Source organism: Calonectris borealis, chromosome Z (assembly GCF_964195595.1).
Source record: "Calonectris borealis chromosome Z, bCalBor7.hap1.2, whole genome shotgun sequence".
NCBI lineage: Eukaryota > Metazoa > Chordata > Aves > Procellariiformes > Procellariidae > Calonectris > Calonectris borealis.
In genome coordinates this window covers 27333970-27358531 of record NC_134352.1, presented here as the reverse complement: position 1 = coordinate 27358531, position 24562 = coordinate 27333970, and the positions used below count along the sequence as shown (strand labels likewise).

Genomic DNA, 24562 nt, shown 5'->3' with positions numbered 1-24562 from the left:
TATTGTATCTTGCCTAAAATACACATAATTAAAAAATAAGCTGGAAAACCAAAAGTAAATTCTACCAAAAAACTGGGGGGAATGTGCCAAGAGCCATTTTAGAAAAATAGTAATTGCTCTATTTGACTTTCTTCACTTTTTACATTGGAAAAGCAAAAATTATTTTGGTTTGGAGTTACGGTTGATAGTAGATACAGTTACGTAACAAGTAAAAAATTGTCGGAAATTTGTCTGTCTTTTTTATATATCCGTAAGTTTTTTTATATATTCGACCATGAAATGATAGAATTCTTGATACTTAGTGAAGTAAGGAGGGGGGCCAGCAAAACCGCTGCCATGGACTTCCAGAGGGTGGACTTTGGCCTGCTCAGGACACTGGTCGAGAGGGTCCCTTGGGAGACAGTCCTGAAGGGCAAAGGGGTCCAGGAAGGCTGGAAGTTCTTCAAGAAGGAAGTCTTAAAGGCGCAGGAGCGGGCTGTCCCCATGTGCTGTAAGAAGAACGAGTGGGGAAGGCGACCGGCCTGGCTGAACGGGGAGCTCTGGCTGGGACTCAGGAAAAAAAGGAAAGTTTACCACTTGTGGAAGAAGGGGCAGGCAACTCAAGAAGAGAACAGGGATCTCGTTAGGTTGTGCAGAGTGGAAATTAGAAAGGCAAAAGCCCAGCTAGAACTCAACCTGGCCACTGTCGTAAGAGACAACAAAAAATATTTTTACAAGTATGTTAATGACAAAAAGAGAGCCAAGGAGAATCTCCATCCTTTATTGGATGCTGGGGGGAACGTTGCCACCAAGGACAAGGATAAGGCTGAGGTACTTAACACCTTCTCTGCCTCAGTCTTTAATAGTCAGAGCAGTTATCCTCAGGTTACTTGGCCCCCTGAGCTGGAAGACAGGGACGGCGAGCAGGATAAACCCCCCGTAATCCAAGAGGAAGCAGTTAATGACCTGCTAGGCCACCTGGATGCTCACAAGTCTATGGGGCCGGATGGGATCCACCCGAGGGTACTGAGGGAGCTGGCAGAGGAGCTTGCCAAGCCACTCTCCATCATTTACCAGCAGTCCTGGTTAACTGCGGAGGTCCTGGACGACTGGAGGCTCGCCAATGTGACACCCATCTACAAGAAGGGCCGGAAGGAGGATCCAGGGATCTACAGGCTGGTCAGCCTGACCTCGGTGCTGGGGAAGATTATGGAGCAGTTCATTTTGAGGGCGCTCACAAGGCATGTGCGGGACAACCAGGGGATCAGGCCCAGCCAGCACGGGTTCATGGAAGGCAGGTCCTGCTTGACCAACCGGATCTCCTTCTATGACCAGGTGACCACCTAGTGGATGAGGGAAAGGCAGTGGATGTGGTCTACCTGGACTTCAGTAAAGCCGTTGACACTGTCTCCCACAGCATTCTCCTAGAGAAGCTGGCGGCTCATGGCTTAGACAGGTACACTCTTTGCTGGGTAAAAAACTGTCTGGACAGCCAAGCCCAGAGAGTTGTGGTCAACGGAGTTAAATCCAGTTGGCGGCCAGTTTGCAGATGACACCAAGTTGGGTGGGAGTGTTGATCTGCTCGAGGGTAGGAAGGCTCTGCAGAGGGACCTGGACAGGCTGGATTGATGGACTGAGGCCAACTGTATGAGGTTCAACAAGGCCAAGTGCTGGGTCCTGCACTTTGCCCACCACAACCCCATGCAACGCTACAGGCTTGGGGAAGAGTGGCTGGAAAGCTGCCCAGAGGAAAAGGACCTGGGGGTGCTGGTTGACAGCCAGCTGAACATGAGCCGGCAGTGTGCCCAGGTGGCCAAGAAGGCCAACGGCATCCTGGCCTGTATCAGAAACAGTGTGGCCAGCAGGAGTAAGGAGGTGATCGTGCCCCTGTACGGGGCACTGGTGAGGCCGCACCTCAAATACTGTGTTCAGTTTTGGGCCCCTCACTGTAAGAAGGACATGGAGGTGCTGGAGCGTGTCCAGAGGAGGGCAACGAAGCTGGTGAAGGGCCTGGAGCACAAGCCTTATGAGGAGCGGCTGAGGGAACTGGGGCTGTTTGGTCTGGAGAAGAGGAGGCTGAGGGGAGACCTCATCGCACTCTACAACTACCTGAAAGGAGGTTGTAGTGAGGTGGGGGTTGGTCTCTTCTGCCAAGTAACTAGCGATAGGACGAGAGGAAATGGCCTCAAGTTGTGCCAAGGGAGGTTTAGATTGGACATTAGGAGAAATTTCTTTACTGAAGAGTGGTCAGGCCTTGGAACAGGCTGCCCAGGGAAGTGGTTGAGTCACCATCCCTGGAGGTATTTAAAAGATGTGTAGCTGAGGCGCTTAGGGACCTGGTTTAGTGGGCATGGTGTGTTGGGTTGATGGTTGGACTTAATGATCTTAGAGGTCTTTTCCAACCTTAATGATTCTATGATTCTAGGGTTTAGATTCAAATAAAAGTAAATCTAGCCATCTTTAGATCTATAAAGGCACCCAGTAGACTTTCAGTTTGGGCTGTAGAGATACGCAGTGCAGTTGTCACACTGTTCTTGATTTGTTCTTCTGTACAAGTGCCTTCAGATCTGATGTTAAAAAATGTGGGTTTTTTTTCCAATCCCTAGAATTTGGTTTTTCCTGCCCTCCTTATAAAAAAGATTAATGTTGTTTCTAACCCACCATACTATTATCTTAGTCCTTTCCAGAACATGTGAGAATATAGACCTTATCCCCAAGAATCAAAGTAATTAAAAGTTATCAAAAATAATCCCTTTTAACTTGTTCTGTATGAGAGGTTATCACATTCTATCATTTTCTATGGGTATAGCTGTTGCATTGTTTGAAGCAATTAATAATTTTTTTCAGTATGCTTGGAGTAAACTTTTGGGGAATTCTTTAATTTTTTTTCAACTTTGACTCCTTTCTCATTCCTTTCTTGTTCCCTCTCTTTTCTTGCACAAGGCACGCGTCATATTTGCATTGTTAGCTCTTTCTCCTAACCCCCATTTCTTCACTGAGAATAGATTTATTTCTTCCTGCTATCATTCCCTAACATAATTCCCATAGAATTATGTTACCCACATTACATATAATATCATAGACATACCTGCTTTTGTGAGGGGTGTGTGGGGTTCTTAGTGTTGGGTTTTGTTGTAGTTTTTTTTTCGGTTGGGGAGAGTGATTAATTTTTGCCACTAAGCTGGTAGATGTCCTAAAAAGAACTGTTTTCTTCATAATTGCATGTGAATTGTGAGCTGTCATTTGAGTTCTAGTCTTATTTGAACCCTTGATTCAGTGTGCTTCTCTTTGATAACAGAAGGCTTAACATTGGTGTCTTGTATAAAATTAATTTGGCATATTCCCAGATACTAATGTCTACTATATATTATGGTATCCTTCCAGCAAATCAGTCATCTATGACCTTTATAAGGTATTTATTTATTAAAAAACTTATACTGGACCAGGATTAACAATTGTTTGTCTCTTTTCTATTTGGAAAGTAAGTTGTGAAAATGGCACTGGTACTTGCATTTTGTTTTTCACAAACTGAATAAAGGTAGAGTTTCATTCTACATGTTTCTAGCCTTTAAAAAGAATTTTGCTGAATCGATTTGGGTGAGTGAACAGATGAGCAAGAGCTAGCACCTTGACTCTCATGAAAAAGATATATTCAGCTAGTGTTCTTTTATGTATCTAATATTATGTATCAATATTGAATGCAACATATTGGATTTGTTTCTTTCTTTACCAAGACTTCATTTGTGTGCTGCATGTCTGTGTCTTTTTAAATATAACTTGCAAGCAAGTTACTTTCCAGTGGGCATTAGCTTTGGAATTGCCTTGCTCAGAGGTTGTGCTCCAGCTTCTTACATTTAATGAGGCAAAGCCAATTCTGAGAGCATATGTGGAGATTCTGGTGCAAATCAAAGGGCTGACTTTGAAGTAACAAGGGGTTTGGAGCTTCATAAAAAGCACCACTCTGTTACAGTGAAAGCTTTTAAGTATTCTAGTAGCCATGTGTGAGTGCTGTACTGTTCCTATTAAATATTAGAAATAGAGCAGTAAAGAAGCTGAATAAATAGTTTGAACAGTGTGCTCTATGATTTATAATCCATGTACCCAGAGTGCAAAGAAAATAGGTTTTGAAGAGTGTTTATTTTTCTAATTATGAATAAAAAACCACAGAATTTTAAGTATCTAGGAAGCCCTAGAAGTCTCAACTTCCGTGGAAGATTATCATACATGTAACTGAAGAGTTCAGGATTGTAGATCTGGATAGACAGACTGGTAGGAAGCCTGTCAGACTTGTGTTGGAAGTTTTATCAAAATCAGCCTACAGAAAGAGAGCGTTTCTGTTTAGGGTAATTTGACTTCTCCCCAGCTATGAGTTTTTCATTTGACAAACTGAGTATTTCTAGTATTTGAGATATTTCTCCTAGAAAACATGACTTACAGGAGTAGCATATGTGATTCTTTCTAACTAATTTAAGCATTTATTGGCAGTTAAACTTGGAATTGCCATTACAAAGTTGTCAGGTACAATTTTTAAAACAAATAATATATTTAAAATCTGAAGCCAGTGTTAGGCTTTAACGTGCACCATTGATTTTGTTTGAAATAGGTAAACAAAAGCAGGGAATATTTAATATGATTGTGTTGTATTTGCACACCACAGAAAAGGCACAGCTTCTAGTTTCATTTGAGTCAGAAACTCTGCATGGACAATTGGCTTTTATTTGAACCTTGAAGTATATAAAAATGCATTTTCCGGTCTTTGCCACATGGCAAATAGTAACTAGTAACAACTTTGTCCCAGAGCAGTGCATATTTGCTGAATAGCTGAAACAAAGAAATCAAAATAGTTAGATAAGCTGGACTGACAAACTGGAAAGGAGACTTTAAGATTTTGTTTGGTTTGTGCATTGTTTAAGGATATTTTTGCTTAGGTCACACAAGCTCAAAAAGAGTTTTCACCAGAAACCAGCTTGGCCTCACTGCAGTCAGCATTCTTGGGTGGAGGGTTCAGCAGCTTTGAGTGTTTCAAGGAGGTGAGCTGTAGAGAAGGAGAAGCAAGGAAACAGCGTTTCCAGCATACCTCTGTAGTTGTTAGAAAAATGTTTAGCTCAGTCACAGTTAAATATAACCACAGACAAAATTATAAGGTGCTGTAGGAATTTCTTAAAAGTGTAGACCAATGTATCCATCCATTATTTTACTCGTGACATAGCACTGCAGATCAGATTCTTGTGCCAGAAGTTGATTTGTGTTTCTCCCGATACTGACTAATATGATTGCCTTGTGTAGTAGCAATAATAACTTTCCCACTGTCTTCAGTTCATTTTGAAATTGCTCAATTTAGGTGAAAATACAAAATGAAAATTTTTTCAATACTCTGAAAATTTAAATAGTGTGAAAACACTTTAGCATTGGCAACCTGAAATATATTGGAGTCATTTCCCTCATCCCGAAACACGATTTTTAGAAGAGACACTATGACATAGTAAGGGTTGGATTTTTCAAACATGACTCATGTTTGTCATGTGGTGGGTTTGGTTTTATAGTTTTGGGATAGTTCTTCAGCAGTGTTTAAAAGACACAAACAGGTGATGTTTTCAACTGCAAATTGCAAAACTGAGACACACAAAACTACCAATTGCATTTTAAATTTTTAAATTTTAAATTTTATTACTTTAAGTAATAAAGTAAAATGTTCTGACAGGACGCAAGCATTTTCCAACTTCCATTCAAATTGAGGTAGTGCAAACTTTGTAACAATGTTAAACTTACTAAAGCTGAATTCTGCAGCATCACCTGTTACATGAATAGCCAAAAATTTAGTAAAACCATTTAAATGAGGAGAGTGGGGCAAAAGAGACTTCACAAAGACCTTTATAGCAAACATAGAGGGTTGTAAGTGAAGCTTCCTACAATGAAGAGTAGAGGAGGATGAACAGTATATACATATCTTAACTTTTTCTAAAACCATGGACAAAGAATTTAATTCCTCTTTCTCTTGAATGTTTTCCTACAATTCCCCTACTTTTGTCCTAATAGCTTAGTCTTTCTGGTGCTTTTGAATTCATGACTTGGCCATTTGGAAGCAACATTTGTATCTGTGATTGAAAACTAGTGCTTATTCTGGCATGGCGTAACTTCAGTTTTTCTTTCCATCTTTAGCCGGTGCTGACCATATCTTGACTTTGTTATTTTTCCCTTATCTAACTTAGTCTTTTATTTGGTCCTGTCCCTTCTCTCTCCTTCAGCTTTTTCTCCTCTTTCTTTACCTCTCTCTCTGCCACCCCGTGCAAATGACTTGCCATGTGGTGAATGTATATATGGAAAGATTTCCCCCCCCCACTCCTCATTTTTAAGAAGTAACTTCAAAAAACATTTGAAGACTGTATTTTAAATGTGTCTTACAAACTGTACTTTAAATTGGAGAATTTTTATCTTAAAGTTTAGATTAATTTTTCAATGTCTACTATTTTTCTGTACAAACATGCATGTTTGCATAAAAATTATATATAAGAATGTATGTTATTTTACTGAAAATCTCTATTTTCTACAATATATTGTTTATTTGGCTGTTTTGTAGAACAGAGAAAATGTGATTGATACAGTGGCAGTAACTGACTGACTAGCTTTGTGTTTTTGTGTGCATGTGCATAGTCTTAAAATACTTCTACTGTATTGCAAGTGAACCTTGTCAGTACTCTGCCAAACCCATATTCAATCCTTTATACAGAATATAGGTACCGAACTCTGTATTTGAGGCAATATTACATGTAGCTTGACACAGACAGTCAGAAATTCCATCTGCATTAAATGGGTATGCTTTTGTTTCTGGATTACCAACTGAATTTTCAGCTGGTTTCTTTCTGATTCATCACACTTGGTTTCAAAAATTCTCATGAGACATGCTTTCCAAACATTCAATGCAACTACAGTAGTGGGTAGTCTCGATGAAAGAACTGCTGTTGTAATTTTTCTTTTGTGTATACAGTGAAGACTTTCCTTTTTTGTTGATGTTTGTAAAGGTACCACTGCGATTTACTGATTCAGATTTTTAAGTACAGAAGTGTTTGTTGGGACACACAGAGCTGGAGAAACTAAGAATTCTCAGATGCCATGATGATGAGCCTTATGAGAACCCAGTGAAATTGGGTTAGCAACTTTTTCACTTGCATAACATATGTACTAATTAATACATTTTGTAAAAATAATGACTGTCTACTTTGTGAACATATTGAAAGCTCTAGTATCAATGGTGATAAAAACTAAACTGAATATTATCTTTTAATAATGAAATGTGGTGTGACTAAAATAGCTAATGTTTGAAAAACTAAGCTGATAATTTTTAATCTGTAAAGTCTCCCTGTTTTGTCCCACTCTACTCATTATCCTTTCTTCTGTTTAAATGTACTGCTTTTTTCAGTTCAGAATCTAACTACTGATGCGAGGAAAATCTCTCCCAAGTTACGCTTGTGAGCAGATCCATAGCTTCTCTGTTCTCTTTCTTACCTAAAGCATATACTGTTAGAGGGTATTTTTTCAGCATTTTCTGTTTACTTGCTTTGGAGTTAATATTGTTTTCTAACTACAGCTGGTTTTGGTAAGAAAAGGAAACTTCCGTGAAAAAGAGCCAAGATTGAACTGTTAGATCACCAACTAAAATTGAGCAACTATATCAAGACAATAGTATCTTTAAATTAAAATGTCAAATATATTGGCTAATGCTGATACAGTACATTAGCAAATGAATTAACTATTTTTACTGTCCTTCTAGGATATCCAATGTTAAACAGAACCGCTGTCTGTATTGGTATCTCAAGTTCACCTGTTGACTTTATTACAAGGATTTTTGGCTGCTTCATTATTAATGACTAAAATCATTGCTTTTCCACAAATCTTTCATTTTTCTAACTTTTATCGAAGTACAAATTTGTTTGAAGCAAACCAACTTTTTCTGCTATTGTAAAAATGACAGTTTCATCTCCCAGGTGCTGGTTCATAAAGAACTGCAATTTCTAGTGCCAAAAAAGCAGTTAGTTTTTCATCCACCAGAGTTTTGCTCTATGTTAGGATTTTGCTACAAATGCAGCACTGTGATGTTCAAGTTTGTGCAAATTTGAGTAATATTTCCACAATATGAAAATTTTACTGCAAACACTAAGATTAAAACTTATTTTGTCTTCTAGTATTTTTTATACAGCAAAAGAATGTTATTAATGTGAAAAAATTTCACATGGATTCAGTTGCTAATGAGTAAACTGTTTTGTGATTTGTACAGATAAACACAAGGACTGCTCTGGTGTAACTTTACATCTGACACATCAAAAGTAAGTATCTTTAAAAATACTTACCTATTATGATTTTTTTCATCAGAACAGAAGGCATGGAAACCCCTTCTTTAGATTCCTTTGAAAATGCATGAAATAAAAATAATACATACTTCACAATATAAAGAATTTTGAAGCCATGTGTCATCTGTTGGCAAAAATTTTCATTTCTGCTAAGAAACTGGATGAAATGTTGTCATCAGTACTGAGTTAATCCAGTTTAAGAGCTTCATATTTAGAAATCTGGGACAAGAACAGCAATTATATAGATGATCATTTTGTCCTATTTCACAAACTTTGTAGAAGACGCTTTAAATATTGTAGCTCAGTATGAAAAAAAGGAGGGAAATGGAAGTGCTGTTTAACAGCTGCTTTCTCAGTAGACCAGTTTCAGACATACTCCAACATTTAGAAATTAGTGGTGTTAAATGTCATTGCATATCGTGTTACTTGCAGTCAGGTTTTACAAAGGACTTGTTTAGCAGAGCTTGGGTTTTGAATTGCAGGCAACCTTTGATTGCTGGAATGTATCTTATGATGTCTGTGAACACTGTAATACCACCAGGCGAGAAAGGTGAGTCGTAATTGTACAAAATGATTATGTAATTTCAACACCTGATTTATTTTTACTACTCATTGCAGAAGAAAATTTAGCAGAGACTTGCTGAATTGTAGATGAACAAATTAATTGCTTAATTAAACAAATGATGAAAAAAAAGTTGTAATTTTAAAATTGTGTCGTATTTCCCAATGACTAGATCTGCAAAGGCAATCAATATTGTAGAAAACAATGTTGTATAAAACAATAATGATCTGTGCAATACTGAAGTTTCTAGGATTCTTAAGAGTATGTCTTTGATTTATTTTGGTCTTAATATTTTATCAAAAAAGCCTTACCTATTTTCTTATTCTCCCCCTCCCCTCCAAAAGCCATACAATTTTTTGGACTCTTCTTCATCTGCATTTGTCATTCATGCTATTTGTGATTTACTAAGAGTTCAGTTTTAATGAATTAATTTGTACCAGCAAGGAGCTGCTCTTTAAAAATTTTATTTCTGTGTTCCTAGTTAGTTAAAATGTCAAAATACTGAACAAAAACTGTAGAAGATTCAGAATCCTACTGACTGGATTTTATCTGAAAGTCAGCTTGGATAGTCCCAATATCATTTCTTCAAGCTAGCATGGAATGTTCTGTTTTAAGGAAGTTGAATACTGACCTTACATTTTCCTATGCTATACTGGAATTTTAAATTAGATATCCGAGACTGCCATTTGTCCCATTTACAGTTAGCTGCCTAAATAGGATGAGGTGATCAAATGCTCAACTGACTCCCAACTGTTCGGTGAATTCAGCAATTTGAAATCTTTTTTAATTTGAATTGAAACTTAACATATTTTGCTCTTCAATATGGAAACATATCAGACTGATACCCCCCCGCAAAATATTTGATCAATGCAGAAATTTACTTTTTCAGCTGGAGGGGTGAGGGAAAGGGGAATAAAAACAGTTCTGTGCCTGTTGATAACTGCCTTCTCACGTTCAATCAAATTTGCAGTTCTTAAGTAAAGCATGAAGTTTGTTATAACAGGAAAAACGCAGCCAGTCCCCAGATACCTCTCAGAGAGGCATTGGCAGAGGAATTTCTTTGTAGGCTCTTTCTTAACTACTGTTACTGCACTTAACAGAAGTACTAGCCTGCAGACATTGTACAGCGCTTCTCTGCCAAAGTCTGCATCTAACCCTAAATCTTTAAGACTGGGCCTAGAACTACAAGCTCTTAAAATCAAGCCTTCATTATAAATTGTATCAGTTTAGAATTATATCAGTTTATTTTAATTTTCTCCTGAGTAGACTATTTACCATAACTATATTTATTTTAAGTATTGCTCAACATAGTCTGTAAGCAAATGTATTACTTTACTTCATTAAATAGCAGTAGTGTACACTGGAAAAAATGCTACCGAATTTCAGCCCCATTTTGTATGTACATCATCACATAAAGTAATTTTCAAGTGACTTTTACTATATTTTATTAGTTTTTCTTTACAGATGTCTTGAGATAGACACTGCAGAAATATAAGATATTTTCCAGTATCTTTTGAAATTGTCTGTTGTCCAGTGTAGATATACTTTTTCTAAACCGCTTTCACACTGAATGAAGTACAGTAGTGTAACTTTTCTCTGATAAATAATGTGTTTTTCTTTGTTTATTGCCATCATATTTTAACCAGTGGTTGATGCAGACATTGCCTGCCATTACAAAAGGTTTCCAATGCACCTTTTTGCCTACAGAGTTCATACACACAGACTAGGTAAGAGTTTTATTGCAACATAAGAATATCAAATATTTAACAGAAAAATGCTGACACTACAACATATTTTTTTAGAAGTATATCTCATGTTCATGTATGTACTGATATGTTATAGGTAAAGTAGTGAGTGGATACAGAGTGAGAAACGGTCAATGGACATTGATTGGTAGACAGAGTCCACAACTACCACAGGTTGGCTGTTTTTTTAATTCTAAATTTTAATTATATTTAAAACTGAGAAGCGGAATTGGCAGTCATGTACCCACAGATTTCATCATGATGTTTCCACTGGTACATGTTGTTGTGCCACTGGAAGTGAGTACTGCCAAGTGTTATCATGATTACATTATGATGCAAAATTACTTTTCAGATGTGTAGCACTATCATTCTTGTGTGTATGTATATTGACGTAAATAATATGAGACACGTTCACTAATTACGGTGACTCATCCTTTCTTTCAGGCATTCTATCCAGTAGAACATCCTGTAGATGTTAGCTATGATGATATCCTAGCAGCTAGATGTGTGTTCAGTGGTGAAGGCAGAACTACAGAGACACATATAGGGTAAATTTTCTCTGTTTGCTCCATTTCCTAACCATTTTTTTCCAAGGTATTGGTTATTTGTAGAAATGTATTTGTTTCATGTCTTCTTCCAAGGTAATTGTAACAAACCTAAATTCGGCCAGAATGGTCTGTTTTGCTGTCTGGTCTGCTAAAGATTTAACTCTACACAATGTTCATAGCCTTTACTTATGTGAATAATCACTTTGCTGAAGTGTTCAGAACATTTCTCAGGTGAGCCTATGCTGCCGAACACCTTACTGAGATGTTGGGCTGTTCTGCACTTAGAGAGGGATTCAGAATACCAGTTCTAAAAATGTATTTTTTAGTAAGTTGAAGTTATTGACTGTTTAAAATAAAATAATAAAGCTTCACAATTTCCCTTCATTATTTTGGAAAGAAAATTTATGGAAGCTTATAAAATTCTGATAAATTTTGACCTGTCATAAAATCTAACCTTAAAAATTAGGAATAATGTACCAGTTACCTTTTTTTCAATATAAAAATTTACAGATTTTTATGAAAAACAATTAAAACATAAGTCATAAATAGGAAAATCTGAACTGTGTTTGTCAGTGATGCTACTCAGCCGAAGACGACAGAACTCTGTGAGATCAAGTTGACAAATACAACCGTAAAAATAAATGCAATATGAATATTCTCTTAACTGGCTCCAGTTCTTTGAACCGTAATTTACTGCATATGTAGAGAGATGAAGATACCCAGCAGAAATTTCTCCATTCTGGAAGTATGTGCTGCAGCACCCCAAGGGTCAAGGTTTTTAGTGCACTGAGCACCCTAAGATTGCGTCTCAGTAGAGGGTTAAGGATTCAACACAAATTTATCACCTTTCAGTGGGTAGTTAAAATACTGATGAGTAGCAGCTGAAGCAAAATGAATTGTTTGTGAAGAGGTTTTTGCAAAAGCCATAATGCTAACAAAAATATATCCAAAACCTTACTTTAACTGAAGACCTTTTTTTCACAAGTTGTAAAAGTTTCTGTCATGTTTCTGTAACATTCCCCAAAGTAGTTCCTGTTTGTTGAATAATCCTTACAGTTTAAGAAACAGTCCTAGGACAATTACTGTCTTTTCTTTCAATGTACTAATATGCTTTCAATGGGGAAGTAATAGGAAGAGAAGTTAAAGAAACAAGCAGACCCTTACATCTTTATTACATAATTTCTACCTATGAATTTTGAGAAACAATGCATAAGCATTTTATGCAAATATTTAAACTATTACACAAAAACTGTTGCATAATATGGAAGTATATATGGTTGGAAAATAATTATCACCGTAATATGAAATGAATGGATGAAAAGGAATGCATTCACAACAATGCTGGGTATATGGAAAGATACAAACCTAAAATAAATTAAATGAAAGTTGTTTAAAACTTGGAAAATGTTGCCCTGGTGTTGCAGTTGTCTTGCTCCCATTCAGAATGACTCGTTGGTCCAAAAGAAATATTAAAAGAACTTTTGAGTTCCAAATATAAACACTGAAAAAATCGGAAGTATAAACGTGAAAGGAAAGCTGTGAAAAAATACATGCTGAAAAAAACATCTTAAATTCCTTATGTGATTTGTCTTTAATATACATAGAAGGCAGGGCTAAAACAAACTTAGAGTTCACTTTGTCCATTCGCCTTTCCAAAGCTGATCAATTAAAGCTTAACCATTCATAACGTATGCTAACTGTAGTTAAAACATGACATATTCTCAATGTTATGCTTTCTTAACTGTGTAATAATTTCTGTGATAGTCAGCTAGTCCCTTTCATATGAATGAAGTGTCATTTTTGGCTAAGTCTATTACTTAGTATCTAACTTGGGGAGGGAGGATAGGTGTTCTTGTTTTGTTTTTATCCCTTCCTTACTGTGCTGTTTGTTTCTTTACACATTTGGTCTTGGGTTTTCTCATGTTTTTCTTTAGTTACACTAACTGCTTTCCATTATCTCACATTATCTCATGACCCCCATGGTTCACATTAACCTTTTTCATCCTGCTTCCTCTCCTAGTCTGAGAAATTAAATTAGGTATTGAGGCGTGCCTCTTAAATGTGTAGAGTTTGGCAAACCAAGGTTGAGAAGTGAAACCTGGTTTTGCTTGTGCAATTGACTACATACAAGTTCGGGGTAATTACACGAGCACAGACTTAATGTCTCTGGTGTAAAGAGGTGAGGCAGGAGCCATCTCAAAAGTTTCATAAATCGTCCATTTCAGTTTGCTGGATTTCTCCTCAAGCTCAAGGGGTTGAATTATCCTTTGTCAAATAAGAAGGACATCAACTATTCCTAATTTACAAAGCAAGATTTCTTCTGATTTTTGCTACAGAGCAGTAAGTAGTTCATGCAAGCAGCCACTGTATTTTTGTAACAGATAACTTAATGATGTTTCAGAGCAAACATTATAGTTGATACAGTGTCAAGTAGTATATAGCTTACTAGTCTAAGGGATATCAAAGAACTGGAGTCCATTTAATGTGAAGATCATATCTCTGTAAAGGAAAGTGCCATTGGCCACGGTGGCTGCTTGGTTTTCCAGTTGCACTGTAATGTATTGTTTAAAACTCTTAACAGACAGAAAATAATGCAACCTGTATCTTTGCCTTTCAAAATATTGGAACAGGTATTTTAACAAACAGTTTTACAATTAACAGGTTAAACAATATAAAAATATTGTTTAACAGGTATTGTACCATTCAAGAGAAGGTTTATGTGCCTGTAGCAAAACGTTCCCATTCAATATTTAAGATTCCTTAATTGCATTATCTTGCTTTTCAGTGCTGAATCCTCTGTTTCATTATGCTTCACTGTGTACTGTTAATATACCAAGATCTGGATACGGTTCTAGATATCTGTGGTAGTGGCGTGAAGATAGTTAACAGGAATTTTTAAATTTTATTTCTTTTTAACTTGTGCGTCATCATTTCTACTCACTAAACTCATTCACAAAACAGGGTTTCTCGGGAGCTCAAATATCTAATGAAAGGATTCTGGGTTTTTTGTGAATTTATTAAAACTGTTGTTGACAGAATATTTTTCTTTTTTTTTTTTTTAACTAAATATTTAAAATGATCAACTTTGAAATGTTTAGACACAGTAACATGTTTCAGATGAACTAGAGTTCGTGTGGGTTCCATGGCCCCTTTTCTACTGGAGTTTTAAAGAGGCAGCAATTACAGTGACAGATACTGGGAGTCCAACAGTGAAGTTAATGCTTTTTAAAAGCTTAAGCAGAGCTTGCCAAGTTAGAGTCTGATTTTTGTGGTCTCCAAGGGATGCTAAATTCTCAACGCATGGAAAAATACCAATTCCCCTTTTGAAACAGTCTCTTCTCCCATGTTCCCCCTGTCTCCCCTCCGGCTGGTGTCATTATTGTTGCTATGGTGAATAAATGAATGCTGCAGGATGCTGCTGGAAAAGTCAGCGCTGACGTCTTTTGCAAACAGCTAATAGGCCACCCCTGTATCTTTTTATGAGTGTGGGCTCACTGGTTAATTGTGAAAGCTAATTAAAAAATCTTAACGAAAACCCCTTTATTTTGTGAACCTTTCTTTGTAAGTCTTAGCTTATTCCATTGTCAGGGTTGTAGCTATAAATAAAAGATACCAACCTATATGGCAGAGGAAAAAAACCAGAAACACATCACAGTTGCAAAGAGGCCCTGTATTGTCTGCTTCACAAAGTGATATTTTTCAGAAAAAATTCTTTCTCATACCAGCTGTTTTTTCTATTGAAGACAGGATTATGTAGCAGTACAGAAGAGCCTCTTCTGTTTCAAGTACAAGCACAACATTTATCACAGAACTGAATTTTGCTAGTCTTTAATCATTCCTCTTGCATTCATGTTTTCCTTACAGAAGCTTGTGATTGAGTTATTCTCAAGATGGCAGTGCTATCTTCTCTTTAAAAGATATTTATGGTTACTTAAGACATAATGAAATTAATTTTCCTGCATTAGAACCGGTGTGATTGGCCAATAAATGGATGCACTTGAACATGGTGGGGGGGGAAACTGTCATAAGAGAGAGCTGCTGAAATGAAATACAGATGTTATTTGCAATGATTTTAAGTTAGGTTTGCCCCAGATTGACAGAGAAGCATATGAATGGTGACATAATGAATGATACAGTTCTGTCTTGTTTCATCAGAACACGTGCACAGTTGATGACACACTGGGGACTATGAGGAGTATACTGGGGAAATGAGAAGGAAGAGCAGTTTAAATAGTTGATGCAATTTTCTGTAGAATCAAAACCAAATTGTTAGAAATTTCTGAGATACCTGGGGAGTTTGTGCAAACTGGTATTCTCTAGTATAAATTGAAAGAAACTTTTGATATTCACTGCAATGAAGCAATTAAATATTTTAGTGTGGGACTTCTAAACATTTCATTGCAACGTTTTAATTTTCTATCAAACAAGTTAGATGAATTGAGTAACAGCTATATTCAGCTCATTTTTTTCCTAACTGCCACATCTTTTCTGTGTTGTGTAGGGGAACAGCCAATGATGAAATGTGTAATTTTTATATTATGTACTATATGGAAGCCAAGCATGCTGTCTCATATATGACCTGCACACAGAATGCAAACCCTGAGATGTTCAGAAATATACCGCAGGAGGCAAATATTCCTATTCCAATCAAGTCTGATATGCTAAAGATGACGCATGGACATCATGAAGGTGAAAAAAACTTGTAATCCATTTTATTTAAGTCTTTTTATGTTCACTGATGTGTTTGTCTGTGTTGCTTTGGTAAGCTAAATTTTCATAAAAAGGAAATGCAATTCTGAATAAAATTCCCATCGTTAATTATAGACCATCACGGGATTCTGCTGTTGGTTTTGGTGGAAATGTCTGCCGTAGTCTTTTGTCCATTTCTTTCTACTGTTGTCTTTCAATTTCCAATGTATTTTTATAGCTACATGAGCTGTCTACCCAAAAGATTGACCTCTTTTCTATGCCAAATTTCTTAACATTTGCTTTATCTTCTGTCTGTTTCCTACAAAGTTGAATCATAACATTTCCATAGTTTTCTGGATCACAGTGCCTTGTTATGGAAGGAATCAAAATGTTTATGTTGAATTATAATTTTTAACGTAATCGTAATTTTTAATTCCAGTTGTTTTACTGCTGGACTGTTTGTACAACTACTACAGATAGATAAAAATAACAAATGCTCATTTCAGAAGGGCTTTTTTCCCCCAGTAGGAAGATACTCAATTCTGTTCACACGCAGAGGTTAACATCATATCCTAAATCCATTTTTCAGAAACCAAGGATGCTGATAAAAGTTCTTTGCTGCAGCAGGCCAAAAAAGAAGAGGAGGAGATTTTGGATCAAGGTATGTACTTACTTATTTCTGTGTCAAGTGGGGGACTCACTAATGTAAAATACTGATAAATTATATCCTGATTGTTAAAGAGTTATGAAATTTTTAATCCGTTTATCTTTTCATCGATGCAATTTGCAATGTTCTGTACAGCTAATATGATTGAATACTGTGTAAGGAATAATAAAAAAAAATTAGTCTACCACTGATCTCTAGCCTTGTAGGTAAAATTTATTAGTGCATTGTAATCTCATTAGATTTTCCTGTTCTTGCTTTAATTTGCTAACGAAGGTTGCAATTTGTCTGTAAGTGCAATCCTAAAGAATGGACACAAAGAAGTAGTCCTATAGCATGTAACTGTTCTGTATTCTATATGTAACTATCTGCTATTAGCTCTTCAGCCATTTCTCAGTTTGTATTACTATGTATGTATTAGGGAATAATATGTTCTTATGCTTCAATATTGGTTGTACATGCAGTGGGTTGAGTGCAGCTAATGTTCAATACTGAATTATTTTTCACTACATTTGTGTATGTGTGCATGTATGCATAACAACTCATGCAAAAATGTGTGCAAGTTCTTGTGGATCATATGCTATTAGATAAATATTGGTTTAGTATCAAGATTTTTCTTGATACTTAGGAGAAGACCTCATCAGCTACAGTTTCTTACTGTTTTAATTGAACAATGTTGAGGTTCAAGGACTAACTAAATTAAAGACAAATTTCCTTTTGCCTTTAATGAGAGCAAAGATTAGGCCAGTGTTTAGAGTTTTTGATAACATCTCCAAAAGGGGTTAGATTTTCTATATACTCTGCCATTTTGCAGAGTTAACTCAAATAATTAAGTTACATTACATAAAAACTAGCTTCTAGAGTGTAAGAGCGTCTTGACTGAAAGAACCTTAAACTGCCACAGACAATATTTGCAATTCCACGTCTGAAACTTATCTTAGTCAATTCCAGATGGATTTTTTTAGAAAGAAATACAATTCTAATTTTTTTAAGCAGAATGAGCTAGCTGCTTACAAATTTATATCAAGATCTATGCTGACAAGCTGCTTCATCCTTATGTTACTAATAAACGCATTAGCATTTGGTTGAAGATCTTGTTATCTGTGTGTTTTATTGAATTTGTTAATGTTTGAAACAAAATGTTGAAACAAGATCCTGTTTTTAAAATCTTTTTCATTTGTCTTTGGAATGTATTTTAAAGCCACGTTTCTGCAATGGAGTCTCATTTACTGAGACCACTATTTAGTATACATCCTCATCTAACGTGTTTCTATGGAAACACACTGCATTGTTTTGCCCATTTGAAATTAGTTGGGTCCGTGATGTGAAATATCAAAACACAGTAGTTGCCACGAGAGAATTTGTTTCATGTTCTTAATTGTTATTTTAAGATAAATTCTTAAGGAGAGCTAGGAGCCTAGCTTCAATTTTACATTGATAAGCTCTAACTTCATTTGAATTATGTGTGTAAGCAAAAAAAGCAAAAGGAAAAATCAGATCATGTTTGGGTTTATTTTTGTCTCCAAAGAGCTAAAGTCAGATGGCTGTTTTAGAAAGTGGTTTTTGGTTCCATGAACACATGAGCACCTGGTAAGATACACTGGGAAAACCAGGGACTGAAAGTGATCTTCTAAAATGTGCCTATAAAAATTACATACAAATTGGAGTCCGGTTTTGCGGGGCAAAGTGGTTTTATGTAATTGCGTTGCCAATTTGTCCATCTCCTCAAGTAACTTTAGTGAGTTAGCCAATATCAACCAAATTTGAATAAGGTCTTAACGACAGGAAAATTCTACAGTTTGGAGGGAGGGGACAGTGGACCCCTAAGCCGCACAGAAGCAAATACATACTTCCACAGAGGTAAAGGTTATAACATAAATTTTTCCCTTTATGGCCTGGCATGACATACTCTGTATGATAAGCTTATCTACAGAACACAGATCCACCAAGACTCAGGCTTTGATTAGTTCTATTGCTGCTGTGCTGTTGCTCAGTAAATTCAGCCTTTGATTTGCTCTGAAGATAGTACTTTAACGATTTTTCCATAATTCTGTAATTTTATCTCACATGTTTTTTCCTTGATGACTCATTATGCTGTAGCCACTTCATTTTACCCTCCTTAGTTTCAGGTAACTGAAGTAAACACTGTTACTTCACTAAAACTGAAATAGTTGTTAAATTGTTATATTGCTCTGGAGGTACTTACAAATCTGGGGGTAGAGGCATGGTCAAAGAGACAAATTTTGATGTGGCTAGTATTAAATCTAAGCTAGTATTAAATCTTACCTTAATGAAACTGACCTCATTATATTGCTTCTGAAACAGCAGTGTCACTGTTTGGTGAAGATAAACTGTTCATAGGAAGTTAATTATTGTAGGAAGTGCACTTGATTTAGACATTTGTGCATATTGGAGAGTTTCCTGTTCCTGCTGAAGCACAAAATCCCCAGCAAAACAAGTAGTATTTATGGGTCTTTTTTATTCATCAATGTAAGTTTGATTAAACTGTGTTCAATAGATACAGTACTGAAAAAAACTATTTCTGTTTATTGCATTCCCCACATCTGGTAGATGTCTCTTCTTTCTCTGTGGAAAAAAGGCCTAAATGTGTTTCATTCTGTTTGTTTAACACTTTCCTGGCTGTAGTCTGTGGCATAATATAATATAGTGTAGGTTTGGTTTGGTATGCAAGCAGTGAAGCAGCCTTTACTATTGAAAAAGTCAGCTGCTGCTGAACCTGAAAGCTGCATAGACACAATAGCAGGAGTAGTTTCTTAATAACAAGGAAGGTGATGGTTAATCAGATGTGCAATATTTGATTTTTTGACTTGTGGTTCATGATTTGATACCTCATTTTGTGTGCATTAGATGTAATCATAAACTTTCTTTTGAAGCAGAAGGGGCAAATTTTTTTCCTAGTAAAGCCAATATAATTATGTTTAAATGGTTTAAAAAAAAATTCAAGGCTGGCTTGAACTGCAAATTCACTTGCAGCATATAAACCAAAAATTAGATTTGATTTTTTGTTTTAGAAGGACACGTGTGTACACATGTATACGTTACTTACACATACATGGGAGAGAAGAGACATGGGATTTTCATCTTATTTCTGGTATTAATGCTTACTGTGACACTTACAAAAGTACATTTTTGCTTGTGTCTGGCTTAGGGAATTTAGAAGTTAGTATTAAAAAAGTAACTTGTGTATTTTTGCCTTTGGTGATGGAATCTGAAGTGAGAGTCAAAGTTGTGATTCTTTTTTTCTCAGTATTGATCAGTTGTACTGCTGATACGGGGTTTTTTTCACCTCATCCCCCATTATTTCATGGTTACCATAAGTACAAGTTATTCCAGGAACTCAAATGGTGAAGTTCAATACAAGTGAACTTAACAATGTCCTTGCTAGACTCATGTGAGGTCCCTTTTTCACAGCTGAGTGTTGTAACTGAAACCCCATTAAATCTCCAACATTTAAAATAATATTATAGCTTGAGTCCAGCATTCAGAAGTTAGCTTTTATAAAGTTGGGCTTTAAGTCTGCAATCATAGAATTGCTGTCCTGGTGGTGAGATAGGTTGCATAGAAAAACACCTCACTGGCCTTCTACCTCATTGTTTTAGAGATTAGAATGTGTATAGTGAGTGAAATAGAGAACAACGTAAAGAAAAGAATATGACTTCATGGTCTAAGGCAATTTGATGCTCTCCGATTAAAGTGTGTTTTACTCTAGACTCTGATAAGAATTGCTGAATGGTTCTAGGTAGTTTGGTACCTTTTTGAAGTCCGATTTCCTCATCTGTTTTCCTAGTCTTTGAGGATGGACAAAACAAACAACTGAAGCTAAGTCTTGCATATACATAGCTCCTACTGAAACTGACTGGAAATGTGGCTTGAACATAAGATGTAAAATATAATGCAAGTACCCTGTAAAATCACATTTTGAGATGTTTCTAGGTGGACACCCAAAATGAATGGATTCTAAATGACAGTTCTGGCTGTAATCTCTATCAAAGTATCAGTAATTATGGACCTTAATTTCATAGGACAGGCTGTGATAATGAAGTGATTTAGTGTAAGCAAGTGTTTCATAAACAGAGATGATAGAATAGAAATGTTAAGAGAATTCTTTCTGTTCAGTTAAAACACTTGTTCGGGAGTGCTTGGAGGGGAATTCTTTGAATGAGGTTAAATATAAATATATAGTGATGACCCATTGATTGTACGAGGAGGTTTCCTTGTAAGAAAAATTAACATCATAATCCATACAAAATGGGGGCTGAATTAATTCTGCTATTTATTACCTGTTGGATGCCTAACCCATCTTTTAATTATTTTCAGTTGTTGTATGCTATATTTGCACGTGAGTGCGCACACACACACACACACACACGGAGAGGTAAATACTTTTGCATAACATTTTTGTTACACTGCTGGAAATATTTTGCTAGGTTGTAGCCGAATCTGTGAGTTGAGAAACTGAAATGTCCGTTCAGTGTTGCATATTTTGCTGTTTACTTGTGCATTTCTGTGAAAAGCTCATTACAATAAAAATGTACTGAACGAGGCTTTTTGTATCTGGGATAGAAATTTCTGATTGATTTAAGTGAAAGGAGGAGGTATAGCGCCTCCTCTTTCTGCCTCATCTCTGTTTCCTTTTTTAAAAAAAAAAAGAAGGGGGAAGGAAATGTGAAGGGATAGGTGTTGAAAGGAAGAGGAAAAGAGAATCAGCACGCAAGCAGGTCCTTGATTTTTCAGGTAATAAAGTAGTGTATTTCTGTGATAATATTACATGGCAATCCTATGGCAGTAGAGTCAACCAATAAGACGTGATGTATTTTTATGCCAGCACATGTAGCCATGAGTTACATTCCCTTCTAAAGTAAATTTGTTATAATTTACCTTTGCTAGTTTGTGTGTAGTTGCAAGAAAAGAGAGGAGTTCAATTTGGTAGGTGGTTAACATTTCTTAGGTTGATGGAAAAAGGATGAGGCTTGAAACAGAAGACAAATTCACTTTCCAGTATTGATGTTGGATGCCTAGAATGAAGTGTTAGAGACATTTTTAGATTAAGGTCAGACATATGAGAAAATCTTCAGATGTTTTCAGGCTTGGAATGCATGTTTGATGCTCAAAGATTATATGAGATCCCTTAAATAGAGTATAAAATTAAGAGAAAAAGACAAAAAACCTTGGAAGAAAATGCTACTGAAAGATATTAAAAGCCATATTTACAGTTAGAGAAGTATAATTAGGAAGATTCAATATTGCAGAGGATTTGCATGTTGTTTCAACACTGAAAGATTCTGCTTGAAGTTGTAAATAAAAGATGAGCCTTTGATTTGGTTAGAATAAGGTTATTCATAATCTTTATAAAAGCATCTTCAGCACAGCAAAGAAAGAAGTATGAGAACTAAGCAAAAAAATTGCAGCTGGTATAGGCTGCATACCTAAGCAGGAAAAGAATATAACAAGCATGGAAGGAAGCCATTTTAAATTGAGTGTTTCAATCTTCACCTGGTTTATGTTCTCTGGTTCTTAAAAATTACAGAGGGACTTTCCCTAGGTATTTTCTGTAATGTAAAAGACTACTTATCAATGAACAACTGCAAAACCTGCTTATAATATCATTAATCTGAAGAAATAGAAAGCCAACACTATATTAGTATAGGAAGAGTTCAGAGAAATGATTAAGTCATAGGACAAATATAAAACACACCAACAATTATATTATTATTATTATAAAAATGTTTTCCTTTTTTATAATTTTCATGTCTTTTTTCTAAAAACTAAAGCATGATGATGCCTAAAAGAAATAAGTTGAAGATAGCAGAACTACTCTTTAATAAACATAGTCTCATATATGTCATTTTGTGAGAAGAAATATATTTACAAGTATGTACTGCATGAAATAGAAATTTGAAGTAGAACTGGTATGCTGTGTGCCTGAATTACAAATGTAAGTAATATATTGCAATGAGCACAGCAAAATCCTAGGTAGTAAAACCATTGTGTTTATTGCTAGTCATTTAGCAGTAGCTGGTAAATATTTTTATAAATATAACAAAATGATTGGTGCGTGTCAGGAACTTACTACTCGTCAGGAAGGAAAGGAAGGAATAGGGCAATTAGGAAACTGCAACCAGCCTGGATTTTGAGTCGCAGGTTCTGATTTGTTGATGAAGAACACGCATCTGTAACAAAATGTAATCCTCAGTGAAGATTCTTTCATCTTCTTTCATACTTTCTCTTACCTTTAACACTCTCTTTCCCAGTTACAAACTCCTTTAACCTAGTGATTTTATAAACTATGCTTGCACTCTCAAAACATTTGTACATTAAAACATTTTGACAGTTGAAGAAGAAAAAGAAACAATGAATTAAAAACAAAGAAAGGTGCGTTTACATTGCAGTAGTAGTAAAAGCCCTTCTTACGGACATGCAGACATAGAAGAAAACAACTAATGATTTTAGTTTTTAACCTTTTCTTCCATCTTTTGTTTAGCTCTGTAAGCTGCTTAGAAATGCCTTGAGAGCAGATACAGTTCCTGTTCTTCAAACATGTCAGTTTGGCTATGCCAGAAGTGTGCATCACTTAGGGCATAGTGGTGGTGACCGAGAATCTCTATAGTGGCTTAACCCTTTTCACTTCCTCTATGCCTCCTTCCCCCAGCCCCTCAAATCCCTTGAAAAAGAAAACAACCTTACCTAATAATTTTTAGTTCTTAGGAATCTTTCCAATGCTTTCATCAAAGCAACATATTAAATCAGTATGGTAGGACTCGCATGAAAAATAATAGCAGACTAGAAGCCATTTTGAAAGTTGTTTTGGCCTATTATGCCAAACTGTGTCCAATGTCACTTCAAATAAATAGACATTAGATTTTATTCACTTCTGCAATGTCTTTCCATGTCTTTCTCCCCTTTTTTCTACCAGCAATGTTATCATATGTATGCCTGTTAGAATGAGCTTAGCAGCTTCATCTAGGAGCCAAAGAAGGAAAAGGAAATTAAACTTTTTATTTTGATAAATGTTTATTTGGAAGGCATTTATTCGTGCTGGCACAGTCTTGAAGGTGATACTTGCAGCCAAATTTCCATATCTTCATCAGGAAGATAGTTCTTCAGCTGAAGTACACATTCTCAGATATGACTCTTAACATATTACGTAGATATTACCTGAGATTTGAGATGAGGCGAACTCATGGTTGGAGTTCATATCACTTGGATCCTGATCTCAGCACTTCTGAAAAGGCAAAGCACTGACTATTTTTGCCAGATGAACATACTAAACAGAAGCACATCCTGATAGGACAAGAACATGCCATCTCAGAATACACTCCATTTTATTCAGAAATAATTAGGAAACCCAAGTCAACTATGAAAACTTGTCTCTTGCTACAGTCATAATAGGACTGAGACATGAGTTTGGAGGGACCAACATACTGGCTCCATGTCAGATCAGACATGCTCAAGAAGAGGAGACTTTCAATACAAGCATTCACACCAACTGAGCGGCAGCAACACACAGATGAACTTCGCAGTACCGGTCCCCTGTCGACACAGAGGACTGCTTGCTAGATTTTTGTTCTTAATCCCTCAGTTACCTCAGATGTGGTAAGACATCATTTTGTCAGAAGGCTGTAGTAGCGGCTTCATGTTTGAAATCCTGTTCAGTCTGATTCCTAACAAAAGTCTGGAAAGTTACAGACTGGGGAGCCTATCTGAACTGACTCAGTGAAACTGTATCAGCATTATGACACAAATACGTATTCTGGAGATGAGAATTCTCAGATACCACCAGGGTGTTCTTGCCCTTTTTCTAAAATGCAGTAAAATGAGTTTTCACGTATACGTCTTAACAGCTACACATTCAAACTGTGTGGAAGGCTTACTATGGCTGAACTTTCCATCTATCTCATAGCTTGATCCTGCAGCACCGTTGCTAGATACTTCATCCAGACTGGAAATTGGTACTTCCAAGAGCATAATGGTGTGCTGGATAAGGACCATGGACAGCGACTGCTCCCTGC

General features: G+C 36.2%; 1 protein-coding gene across 9 annotated transcripts in view; it reads left to right on the top strand.

The window, feature by feature from the left end:
- The window catches only part of PAM (peptidylglycine alpha-amidating monooxygenase), a 138753-nt gene that overhangs the window by 85916 nt on the left and 28275 nt on the right, over positions 1–24562 (top strand). For all 9 annotated transcript variants that reach the window (XM_075137172.1, XM_075137169.1, XM_075137173.1 and 6 more), the window contains exons 8-14: positions 8252–8300; positions 8807–8874; positions 10533–10613; positions 10729–10805; positions 11076–11179; positions 15681–15868; positions 16458–16529. In XM_075137172.1, coding sequence (XP_074993273.1) covers positions 8252–8300; positions 8807–8874; positions 10533–10613; positions 10729–10805; positions 11076–11179; positions 15681–15868; positions 16458–16529 — 639 coding nt within the window. The remainder of the gene's footprint in view (positions 1–8251; positions 8301–8806; positions 8875–10532; positions 10614–10728; positions 10806–11075; positions 11180–15680; positions 15869–16457; positions 16530–24562) is intronic.